The sequence below is a fragment of the Lissotriton vulgaris genome, chromosome 9 (genome assembly GCF_964263255.1).
Source record: "Lissotriton vulgaris chromosome 9, aLisVul1.2, whole genome shotgun sequence".
Lineage (NCBI taxonomy): Eukaryota > Metazoa > Chordata > Amphibia > Caudata > Salamandridae > Lissotriton > Lissotriton vulgaris.
Genome location: NC_141697.1, coordinates 192,577,042 through 192,590,056, shown reverse-complemented (window position 1 = coordinate 192,590,056; position 13,015 = coordinate 192,577,042). Strand labels below are relative to the sequence as shown.

Sequence of the window (13,015 nt, the reverse complement as noted above, 5' to 3'; positions counted from 1 at the left end):
TTTGTTGTGTCGTGGTTTTTTTCAACTTTATTTTTGGGGAAACTGCTAGGTCCTTGTGAATCTAAAAAACAAAACGTGGCTGAAAGTAAAAATATTTTTGGACTCAAAAAGCTCACTTTGCCATAGTAAACCCTGGCTCAGAGGAGATGTGATACTTGCATGCGATACTTGTGAAAGCGCAGAATGCCGCCACTTACAGCGAAGTTAGGTCATGGCCGAAGTGAGCTAACCTGCTGCCCCATGCTGTAGATGGCAAAAGAAAAATGTGAATGACAATAACGAACCAATAGATAAAGAGTGCGGTCTGAAAGCCCCAATAAATAGGTATATTATAAAATGTATAGCAGCATCAAAAGGACTTGGTTAATGTCAGACCTAAAAAAATCAGCCACATTCAATCATTAATGCAGGCAGGGCTTTAAGTGGGCTGGGTCTCACCGGGTCTGAACACCAGCAGTATTTTTAAGGGGGAATCCTTTAAAGAGTCATTTTCTCTCTGGATTTTCCTTTTCTTTTTGAAAATCAGGAGCAGCAACATTGTAGTGGTGTCACCAGGGCTTTAAGTCGAAGTTTTTTCAACATTATATACAAGCCATAGTTGCTGCTTATTTATCTTATGCAACTATCAACATTTGACAAAGCCAATAGTACTGACTTGTAGGTATGATGTGACTCGTATCATATATCTGGACGCAATGACAGGAACAGCAAAATACAAGTCGGGCGGCACACTATGCTAGGCATAGATTTTTAGCTTACGTGTTTTTAAGCTGCGCCCATAATTACATTGACCGCGCCCCTTCAAGAGACCCCCCCCCACCCAGTTTTTTCAGCCCACTTGAAGCCCTGAAGGCAGGCATACGAAGTGGGTGTGATTTAGATGATAAAACACACACATGTTAATGCATCTGCTACAGAAATGTGTGCAACCTACAGATCAAAGGTGTGATGCCCAGTGGGAGCCACATAAGACTTCCATTCTTCCAAGGTTGGTAAAATCCTTATAGTGAGTTCAGTAATATTGAAGTGGTATTTACAGTGCTGTGAGGCCAGAGCTAGGTTAAAGTGAGCTGCAGTGATTTTCAGTATGGATGCAAACTGTCTCCAGACATTTTCAGGGGCAGCTGAGATTCATCCATTTCATCCACATACCACGCCGTCCGGTACAGAACACAATACCAAGACAGAATACCACTGTCTGGATCTGTCAAGTCACCTCACACAGTTGTGAAATGAATAGAGCACAGTTGTGGCTTCAAAGCATCTGAAGACATCAATGACGTCTTCAGCTCAGAAAAAGTGTTTTCTGGTACAGATGGTTGGGGAGGAAATTTGTAATAGATGCTATCATATTTTATGATTTTCATCATGAATGTATCTTTCCATTAGCTGTGCAGCAACCAATCAGAACTTCAGTTGCTCTTGTACAATTATAGGTGTTTGTTTCCCAGCTCTTCATCTGCTGCATTCCCTGTTAGCACCGAAACACCTGTAAAGCACTTCTGCAGCTATAAGTTTCGGTTGGGATTCCAACATGGCGGCACATCATGCCAACATGTCCACCTGTACAGCTTCCTGCAGTTTCACAGCACGACTCGTACACATTTCCTGTGTAAAGGAGCCTGTATGGAGCTGCCAAGGCTTCATTAATCGTCTTTGAACAGTTGAAGGGATGCACACCCCACTGAAAGCAAGCACTGTTCTATCTAAACATCCAGGAAGACACACACATTTGAGAATAAAAGATGTGTTTCATGGCCAAGATTTTGACTGCCATCCTCTCCCTGCAGCAATCGTGCACATGCTCAGACTATTGTTGGATGCCCACACCAGTGCACGCGCCAGAGCAGAATTGCAAACTATAGATCTAAAGGTGGCCAATCCTCTGGAAAATGCACCCTCCCCTCCCTCAGTCGGTCTCTGCTTTTTATGCCACCCAGCTAAAGAGAAGTTCGCATTTGTTTGTATTTTCTGATCTTCAGAACCACAATTTTATTTGTAAAAAGCACCCTAGGGTCATTTCTGTGATAACCTCTTTTGGTTCACCATCACCAGGCTGCCCGGTGATTCCTGCTTAGATCCTGTGACCTGGCTCCACCTCCGCCACAATGAGTTCACGTCATAATTTGAACCCCTCCTACAATATGTACTCAACACCCGGAGCCTCCGCCTCTTACCTTATCAGTCTGCCATTCTCCACATAATATTGCACTCGAAAATGGATGATCATTGGGGGCCCAAACTGATCAATGCCCTGGAACAAAAAACACACATGTTACAGAGATCCGCCAGATGTTCTAACATCAGTGCATATTTATAGTTTTGTATAAAACACTGAAAACAAGTTTTTATTGTGTGCAAGAGCTCCCAGAGAAAGAAAATAAAGAAACCTTTGTCAGAGGAACAACAAACCCCCATTCTGATTGGTGCCCGAATTGCAAGGTTTCCGTGGCACAAATTGTACACAAAGACGTTTTAAGGCATGGGCAAAGTGGGCTCTGTCCCAGGGCCCCAGCCTTTCAGGGTGCCCCTTATAAATCCAGGTCTGTGTTCCACACAATCCTGCCTGATACCCTTGAATCATTCTTAAAAATAGATTATTTTAAATACCATTTTCATTTAATTTATTTTTATTTTTGCAGAGAAATGTTTGTTTTTCAAAACCTTGCAAGCATCTATAAAAAAGTTCCTCACATATTAGAAATAGCAGTCTGTCACAGAGATTATTTGCAATACTATTAGTGAGCTGCTGCTGTGATACAAAATTGAAAACACACACCACTATCCCTCAACATGAGATGGAAACACATTTAAAATTTGGACCAGTCTGGATGCTAACTATCGGTGACTTTGCCAAAGAGGACATGAAAAAGCTGAAACTGGATTATAAATTCAAAGCTGTTCCGAGCAGGGCCCCCAAAATACGTTCGACCCAGGGCCCCCAAAATCCTTAAAATGTCCCGGATTGTACACCCTGTAAATTACGATGCAGCGGGTACAGAAACGAGAGCGTAATTTGCACCCTATGATAATGTGCACACCTCACAAAGGGGGAAAACAGAGCTCGCCCACTAGAGCACAGGCCTAGCTACAGACATTGCAGAACACACAAAACAGAATGAAAACAGACAAACCACTCTCGGCTGTTGCACAGGGATGCGGGCAGGCAAGGCGGAAGGAACGCACAAGTGACGTCACCCCCACACTTTCAGTCAAGTCAGCATTGTGTCACTTTCTTTTGTGCGCGAGACACGTGAGAGAGACGTGCCCCGAAGGCAGCGTGGGTGGTAAACTGTCCATGGGAAAGGGAGCGCGTCGTCATTTGGAGCCATTAAGTTGCCGTACGCTGCATAATAAATCTAATTAGGGCAGGCCCCATATGCAAATAGGTACAGTTACTGATTGCACTGGAAACACAAGCTCCCCACAGTGTGTGGTGGCGGCCATTGTGCACTGCGGGCGCGCCTGGAAAGCAATGCAACCACTGTGACAGAGAAACCGCAGCTTTTGTGTTAGATTTTAACGTTTTAGGGTTGTTTACAAACCACCCTAACCGAGCAGCGTCTGTCATCTTGGGGCTGAAGTTCTCTGGGGAGAAATAGCCCCACAAAAGCCCACGCCAATGACGGTTCACTTTTGTATGAAGGGCCTGCAAGAAGGAGCTGTACAGTGTTTACATTTACAAATAGTGACAGATCAAATAAGCCCTGGTGCCATCTCAGCAAAGGCAGCATATGGGCGAGGGTCTGCAAGGGACAATGTGAAGGCCAGGGGGAGATATGGGTGCTGCTGATGGTGCTATGTGGGTCACTTTTAAAAGTTTATGTGGTAGGTGGGGGAATGTGAGGGTCTGATGCACCTCTGTGCAGCTCCATTATAGGAACATGATGGGGCCTTTGGGGGTTGTGCGAAAGCCTCTTGGACTAGGTCATAGGCATATATTCATGAAGGTAAAAACCGCTCGCAAAGGGGCAGATTCTCAAAATCTGCCCCTTTGCGACCGGTATTTTTGCATTTGGGATGCGTCATCCCAAATGCAAAAATCGCAAATTAAGAATTCGCTGAATTGCGATTACTTGCATTTGAGTCTCAAATTGAGATTCCTTAAATGCAATGCATCAAAGTAAAAAAATTAGCGATTTCGCTAATAGGAGTAGCAAATTACCATGAAGTTCAACTTCATGGTAATTTGCAAAAACTTTGAAAAATGCACTTTTGTGCATTTTTCAAAGTTTCATGTTGCGCACACACATGCCCTAAAGGCATGTGTGTGCGCAAAATGTGTGCACAGATCATTTTCAGGGGTGCAACAGGGTGTCCTTTGGACACCCCTGCACCCATGCATTCTCAATTTGCGATTTGCTAATTGCAATACGCAAATTGAGAATGTCTTCCCATTCATTCCTATGGGCCTCTAGGCTCATAGGAATGAATGGGGAGGTATTCCTTAATTGCGACTCGCAATTTGCGAGTCGCAATTAAGGAATTTTAAGAAATCGCTATTTTTCGAGCGAGTTCTTCTTGCATAGCATTTTGCTATTCCTTATTAGCGATTCCTTATTTTTTGCTAATAAGGAATCACAAAATGGATGCTTGAAGCATCTGGGGGATAGTTTACTGGGGTATACAAGGCTCAGTCGGCATAATAGGGTCTAAGCGAGGAAATGCGGGGGGTGCACAGGAGCTGTTGGGGCCACGTGAGGGTCTGTTGGAGACCATGTGAAGATCTATTGGGGGCTCTGCGAGGCTCCATTGGGGCCATTCTTAGTCCTATTTGGAGCGGATGCCAGGTTCTCCTAGGAGCCATGACAGGTCACGCTATGCACCATAGCAGGGCCTGCTTTGGGTTCAGTCAGGCTCTGTTGCTGGTTACCTATGGGGGTTTTGTAGGGTATGTAGGGGTCTGCTGAGATACTGTTTGAACGGCATCTCTCCCTAGTGAGCGGAGAGACAGGCTGCTCACCACAAGCCTTACTCTGCCATCCCCAGGAGCAATGATGTGCCAACAATGGCCATTAGTGCAGCCCTGCTTCCTTGTGCACAGCAGACCGTATAATGGTTTCAAATAGGCGTGCCAAACCTTAAGAACTGAAAACACATTTTGATGAATTGATTGCAGACAACAGATAAGTGAAATCAACATACCCGATGGGCCACAAACTTCGCAACAGGTGTCCTACCTTACTTGCCTCTTTCTTCCACTCCTTCGGGCAGTATTTGTATAGTTTCTGTGATAGCTCCATATACACTTGTTCATTGTCTGCATCACACAAAAGGACAGACATGGGTATGACTTATTACATAAGGAGTAAGAAAAAGAACTAAGGCACACGATGAACATTCACAAGGTATAGCTTTATGTTCGAAAAGGAGTCATTAGCTTATTAAAATTAAAATTGTAATGACATTTGTTAAATGGGAGCTTTTCACCTATTTGTGCAGTAAACGTTTCCTATTACTTTCTGGCTGCATAATCGAAGGTATGAGCAAAGGATTGGTGTCGTTACAACGCATACTTTTACAACGACATACCATTACAACGGAACTTTTACAACGCAAAAACTTTTACAACGCATGTATTTACAACGCATTTTTTTACAACGCAGGTACCTTTACAACGCATACCATTACAACGTAAGTATTGGTAAATATATATTAATTTTATAATCGTAAATTAATTGAAAAAATATATAATTTAATGTAATTTAATTTAATTTCATTTCATTTAATTAATTTAATTTAATTTAAAATTAATTTTAATTTATTTTTACCCTGTACCCCTGTACCCCAAAACCCAAAACTGACCCTCAACCCCAAAAATAGCCCTTTACCCAAAAACCCAAAACTGACCCTGAACCCCATAAATACCCCTTTACTCAAAACCCAAAACTGACCCTGAACCCCAAAAATACCCCTTTACCCAAAAACACAAAACTGACCCTGAACCCCATAAATACCCCTTTACCCAAAAATTAAAAACTGACTCTGAACCCCAAAAATACCCCTTTACCCAAAAACTAAAAACTGACCCTGAACCCCAAAAATACCCCTTTACCCAAAAACTAAAAACTGACCCTGAACCCCAAAAATACCCCTTTACCCAAAAACTAAAAACTGACCCTGAACCCCAAAAATACCCCTTTACCCAAAAACTAAAAACTGACCCTGAACCCCAAAAATACCCCTTTACCCAAAAACTAAAAACTGACCCTGAACCCTAAAAATACCCCTTCACCCAAAAACTAAAAACTGACCCTGAACCCCAAAAATACCCCTTCACCCAAAAACTAAAAACTGACCCTGAACCCCAAAAATACCCCTTTACCCAAAAACTAAAAACTGACCCTGAACCCTAAAAATACCCCTTTACCCAAAAACTAAAAACTGACCCTGAACCCTAAAAATACCCCTTTACCCAAAAACTAAAAACTGACCCTGAACCCTAAAAATACCCCTTTACCCAAAAACTAAAAACTGACCCTGAACCCTAAAAATACCCCTTTACCCAAAAACTAAAAACTGACCCTGAACCCTAAAAATACCCCTTTACCCCAAACATATAACATTTAAAATATAATTATATACTTACCAATACTTACGTTGTAATGGTATGCGTTGTAAAGGTACCTGCGTTGTAAAAAAATGCGTTGTAAATACATGCGTTGTAAAAGTTTTTGTGTTGTAAAAGTTCCGTTGTAATGGTATGTCGTTGTAAAAGTTGCGTTGTAAGTGATGTTTCCCATGAGCAAATGATACCAGTAAACATCACAAAAAACCATATGTACACGTACCCCAGAACAGCATCAGAGTTTGTATGTGTACTTTGAAAATACTCATGGCCATCAACAGCATATTTTAGGCTGAAGGGTTCCATTATATGAAGCAATTATGTAAATATTTTCAGAATGAAAATATGAACTCTCTGTAGAAAGAGTATGTAAATGCATGGGTAAATCAGGGACCTCTCATAATAAACTGTCGTAAGTCATCTTGCCTATTGCAAAGAAATCCCAACCCAAGGTCGTGTGGCAATTCTGAAAGGAGAAGCTGTACAAAGGGAACAACTTGCGCTTTGTGTGTCAGTTACCAACTCCTCTGAGGTGTTGGTAACTTATCAATCAATCAATACATTTATAGAGCGTGTTACTCACCTGTAAGGGTCTCAAGGCGCTGAAGGGAGGGGGGGGGGGGGGGTGCTGCTACTGTTTGAAGAGCCAGGTCTTGAGGTGTTTCCTGAAGGTGAGGTGGTCCTGGGTCAGTCGTAGGTGGGCGGGAAGGGAGTTCCACGTCTTGGCCGCCAGGTAGGAGAATGATCTTCCTCCGGCGGTGGTTCTGCGGATCCGTGGGACGGTGGCGAGGACGATGCTGGCGGAGCCGAGTTTGCGGGTTGGAGTGTGGAACGTGAGGCGGTTGTTGAGGTATTCGGGGCCTATGTCGTGGAGCGCTTTGTGTGCGTGGGTGAGGAGTCCGAACGTGTTCCTTTTGCTGAGGGGGAGCCAGTGCAGGTCTCTCAGGTGGGCTGATATGTGGCTGTTGCGAGGGATGTCGAGGATGAGTCGTGCAAATGCGTTCTGTATGCACTGGAGTCTTTTCTGAAGTTTGACTGTGGTTCCTGCGTATAGGGCGTTCCCATAGTCTAGTCAGCTGGTGATGAGGGCCTGGGTGACCGTCTTTCTAGTTCCGGTAGGGATCCACCGGAAGACCTTTTGGAGCATGCGCAGGGTGTTGAAACATGAGGATGAGATGGCGTTGACTTGCTTGGTCATCGTGAGAGAGAAGTCCAGGATGAATCCCAGGTTGCGTGCATGGTCAGTGGGTGTAGGTGCGGTGCCCAGTGCTGTGGGCCACCAGGAGTCGTCCCAGGCGGTTGGGGATGGTCGGAGGATGAGGACCTCCGTCTTGTCTGAGTTCAGTTTCAGACGGCTAAGTTTCATCCATTCCGCAACGTTTTTCATTCCTTCGTGGAGTTTGAGTTTGGCGGTGGCTGGGTCTTTGGTAAGGGAGAGTATCAGCTGGGTGTTGTCGGCGTATGAGATGGTGTTGAGGTTGTGTTTGTGTGCGATGGCGGCGAGGGGGCTCATGTAGATATTGAAGAGGGTTGGGCTGAGCGATGAACCTTGGGGTACGTCGCAGATGATCTCGGTGGCCACGGAGCGGAAGGGAGGGAGGCGGGCTCTCGGGGTTCTGTCAGAGAGGAACGAGGTGATCCAGTCAAGGGCTTTACCTAGGATCCCGGCGTTGTGGAGGCAGGTTATTAGGGTGCGATGTCAGACTGTATCAAAGGCGGCTGAGAGGTCTAGGAGGATGAGGACGGTTGTTTCCCCGTTGTCAAGCAGGGTCCTGATGTCGTCGATGGCTGCGATGAGGGCGGTCTCGGTGCTGTGGTTGGCTCGAAATCCGGACTGGCCTCGAGGAATGCGGTCAGCTGTTTATTGACGATCTTCTCAATAACTTTTGCACGGAAGGGAAGAAGAGAGGTGGGGCGGAAGTTCTTGAGGTCTTTAGGGTCCGTTGTGTGTATCTTCAGTAGGGCGTTGATCTCTGCGTGCTTCCAGCTCTCTGGGAAGGTGGCGAACGCGAGGGAGTTGTTTATGACGTTCTGTAGGTGGGGTGCGATGATGGTGTCTGCTTGGAGAAGATGTGGTGAGGGCATGGGTCGGAAGGAGAGCCGAGTGGATGGTGTTCATAGCGTGGGCGGTGTCACCAGTGCTGATGGGAGTCCAAGCGCTGAGGGTGGTTGTAGAGGGCGTTGGTTCGGTGGCTGGGGGCGGAGTCTGGGTGCAGAAGCTGTCATGTATATCGGCGATCTTGCGGTGAAAGAACGTGGCGAGGGAGTTGCAAAGGTCTTGCGACGGTGTGATGTCGTTACTGCTGGGGCTGGGGTTGGAGAGCTCTTTTACGATGCTGAAGAGTTCCTTGCTGTTGTGTGTGTTGTTGTCCAGCTGCTGTCTTTTTGATGGTGCGGATCAGCTGGTGGTGTTTGCGAGTGGCATTCTTGAGGGCTGTCAGGTTTTCTGTCGTCTGTTCACGGCGCCATGTTTTCTCGAGGGTTCGGCAGGATTTCTTCTATTCTTTGAGGTCGTCGGTGAACCATGTGGTTTTCCTGTTGCCGAGCTTGCCTGGAGGGTTCTTCAGTGGTGCAAGGGCATCGGCGCAGTTGATGATCCACTGTGGGAGGTTGCGGGCTGGGTCGTTGGGGTCAGTAGTGTTGATTGGTGGGTTCTGGCTCAGTGATATGGTTAGCTGGTCTGTGGTGACTTTGCTCCAGCATCTGCGGGGGATCTGTTGCGGGCGGTGGTGGGATGTGGTCTTCTTAAAGGTGAAAGGGATGCAGCTGTGGTCGGTCCAGTGTAGTCCAGTGGAGTGGCTGAAGGCAACGTGGCAGAGAAGATGGGGGGCGAGCGTGTGGCCGGCGTAGTGGGTGGGGGTGTTCACCAGTTTCTTCAGTCCGAGGTTGGCGAGGTTGTCGAGCAGGGTGGTGGTGTTGTTGTCGTTGTTGTTCTCCAGGTGGAAGTTCAGGTCACCTAGGAGGATGTAGTCTGATGAGGCGAGGGCATGTGGGCTGATGAAGTCGGCGATGGCTTCACTGAATTGTCTGTGTGGGCCCAGGGGTCTGTAGATGCGGGTTCCTCTGAGGGTGGTCTTGGGGTCGGAGTGGATCTGGAAGTGTAGGTGTTCGACGGTGGTGAGGGCATCTTCGGAGTTGGTCGTGATGCCGATGGTGTTCCTGTAGATGATGGCGATTCCTCCTCCGGTTTGGTTGACGCGGTCCTATCGAGTGATCTTGTAGCCGCTGATGATGATGATGGCTATGGCGATGGGGGCTGAGGAGGCGTCATAAATGGTTAGCAACTGCAAAAGCGATCACAAATCATGGATTCATACATTTCTGAATGAAAATTAGGAGGGGGTCGGGGGTGCCCAAATCGCACACACTGCTAATTGTGATTCGGCATGGCTTTAGTAAGTAGCAAAAAAAAAAAGGACTTGTGGGCACAGCCCCTGGGATTTAGCAAATTCTATGGTCTATGCTTGAAAAATGAGGCAGAGACCTCTTTATGGTAAAGTACAGGGACATTTTTCATATACGTTACCATATGGTGAGGTTTAGCTCGACTGCGGAGTCTCCTTATAGTAAAGTACAGGGAAAAGTAAAAACTATTTTTTAACTTGGAAAGTCATAGGTAAGGTATTTTTTATGCTAAATACTATTGTAAACTAATTTGATATATGTATTTCAAGTGTGGGACAAACTAACAAATGCCACAGCTACTTATTTTAAGGTTAAAATGTAATTCACTTGTATCTATTAAATTCGAATTCTTTTTCCGAAGTTTACATTAAAAAAAAAATTCCCACCTAAAGAAAAACAATTATATTTTTTATGGTGCAATAATAATGATTTTAATTGTCACACATATTTAATTAAAACGAGTGAATTATATTTTAATATATAAAACATGTTTTATTGTTAGATCATTTGTTTTCAATTAAAGTATAATTCTTTTTATATTTAACAATTTTAATTAATGTCATTTAATTGACCATTGTTTCCCATTGGCTCTATTTTAAGTCCCTATCATTATTTTCTGGCTGATGTTGCAGTACCTGTGAGTGGCTATGTGTAGGGCTGGAGTACATTTACTAATGTTGTGGCATTAATAACAATAACAGTGTAGCTTGTGAATAGGAGTGGGCATATTCTTTTGTGGGTGAGGGCATGTTTCTGCCTATTCCCTTCAAGATCCTTTATTTAACGACTCCTTAATTCTCCTTAACCCCCTCCAGTTAAGCTGTAAATATCCCCATTTTCCAGCCACTCCCTAGTTACTCCCGTACTTACTACTAAAATGTATACCTACATGTGCAAAGACTCTGCGGTCAAGGTGGAGATCTCCGCATAGAAAAAGATAGGACTGGCGTTGATGTAGGCATTCGCACGTAAGTTTGTGAATAGCATTTTGTGGTATGTCTGTATTGCTACAAAATATACTACAAGGTGCAGTTTCTGAATAGGCCTTGCAAAGTTACGAGAAATTACATTTCCACTAGATTTCTCAGATTTTATGTAATTAAAAATGCTGCTAAAATACCTGCTGGCTTTCATAGAAAAGATCACATTTTATATTTCAGCTTGGACATTTTTCATTTATTAATTTAAGTACGCTTTTGGTTATTTACCAACCATACAGACTTAAAAAACAATCAACATCAAAATGTTTTAAATACTATACAGTTGATAAACTTTAAACGATTTCTAGAATATTCAACATTTCACATAGTAAATAATATCACCTTCTTAGAAACAATAAACTCATTTCCACCTCACAGGAAAATTACATTCACAATTGTGACATGATCACCCACAATTATGGTGCTAAATGTTCTCCTTGTCTTTCATGTTCTACATTCATTCAAAAAATACTATCTTTTAGCATATGTTTCCCAAGCATTAGAAGCCTGGACTGGAACAAAGGTCCCGTCCCTCTCTGGGGACACATTGTTCCATGTGAAAATAATATGATTCACTATCTCCTTGTGATCTTTACAAAGGTGACACACTGCTGTGTTCTCAAAAGACCCCTTCCATCAGCTAGTTAGCGCACTCAAGGGTAGCTAGCCAACCTTTACTAAGTGAAAGCAAAATACTTACTATCAACCAATATTCTACTAATTATAGAATCGTTTTAGACCTCTTTTATGGTACTGGACATACAGTTGGTCATAAGTTAGTTCTTTTAAATGTGCCACATTCACCTCCAGGTGTACGTGAGCACTTCACAACAGGATTCAATTGAGCCTTCTCGATGGTAGTCCTTCAAGGGCCATTACAGAAATGGACTTTCAAGAAATGATCCTCTTTGGAATCCATGTATCAGTGTGAGCTACAGATGGTTCAGGAATTAACCTCCTAAGAGTTCCCGGGAGCAGCCTTCAGTGTGTACCAATTTAGAAAGGTAGACAGAGCAACCACTGTCTTTACAGATCTTTGTGAAACCTCAAAGTGTAATGCCTCAGCAGGAATAGACAGAGCTGTGGAAGTCTACAAAACATGGTCCTCTTCCCAAATTGTTCCCCTAGTCTGATAAAAACTATTTTTTTCGTCTGTTCACTAACCTAAATCAATCAATCAATCAATCATCGCATTTATATAGCGCACTACTTACCCAGAGGGTCTCAAGGCGCTGGGGGAGGGGGATCTGCTACTGCTCGAACAACCAGGTCAATCAGCGTACTTGTAAAGCGCGCTACTTACCCGTGAGGGTCCCAAGGCGCTGAGGGGAGCGGGGGGTGCTGCTACTGCTCGAAGAGCCAGGTCTTGAGGAGTCTTCTGAAGGCGAGTAGGTCTTAGGTCTGCTGTATGTGGGTAGGGAGGGTGTTCCAGGTCGTGCTGCCGGACGTCGTTTGTTGGATGTGGGGGACAGCGGCGAGGGCGAGGCTGGCGGAGCGGAGCTGGGGTGTGGAAGCTGAGTCTGCTGTTCAGGTAGGCTGGTCCGGCGTTGTGGAGTGCTTTGTGTGCGTTGGTGAGGAGCTTGAAGGTGATCCTCTTGTCGACGGGGAGCCAGTGTAGGTCTCTCAGGTGTGGGGTTATGTGGCTGCGGCAGGGGACGTTGACGATCAGTCGGGCCGAGGCGTTTTGGATGCGTTGTAGTCGTCGTAGGTGTTTGGCTGGGACTCCTGCGTAGAGTGCGTTGCCGTAGTCGAGTCTGCTGCTGACGAGGTCCTGTGTCACTGTTCTTCTTGTTTCGGTCGGGATCCACTTGTAGACCCTGCGGAGCATGTGGAGGGTGTTGTAGCAGGAGGAGGAGACAGCGTTGACCTGCCTAGACATGGAGAGGGAGGAGTTGAGGATGAATCCTAGATTGTGTGCATGGTCGGTGGGTGTTGGTGCTGTTCCCAGTGTGGTCGGCCACCAGGAGTCGTCTCAGGCTGAGGGAGTGGGTCCGAGGATGAGGACCTCCGTCTTGTCCGAGTTCAGCTTCAGACGGCTGCTCCTCATCCAATCGGCGACGGC

General features: G+C 45.2%; 1 protein-coding gene across 2 annotated transcripts in view; it reads right to left on the bottom strand.

The window, feature by feature from the left end:
- Positions 1 to 13,015, bottom strand: part of FRMD6 (FERM domain containing 6) — a 190,919-nt gene that overhangs the window by 96,719 nt on the left and 81,185 nt on the right. The window contains exons 4-5 of one of the 2 annotated variants that reach the window (XM_086937322.1): positions 5,181 to 5,260; positions 2,178 to 2,254 (exon numbers count right to left, since the gene is read on the bottom strand). In XM_086937322.1, the coding sequence (XP_086793448.1) occupies positions 2,178 to 2,254; positions 5,181 to 5,260 (157 nt within the window). The remainder of the gene's footprint in view (positions 1 to 2,177; positions 2,255 to 5,180; positions 5,261 to 13,015) is intronic. The other variant, XM_086937323.1, reaches the window with a different exon arrangement.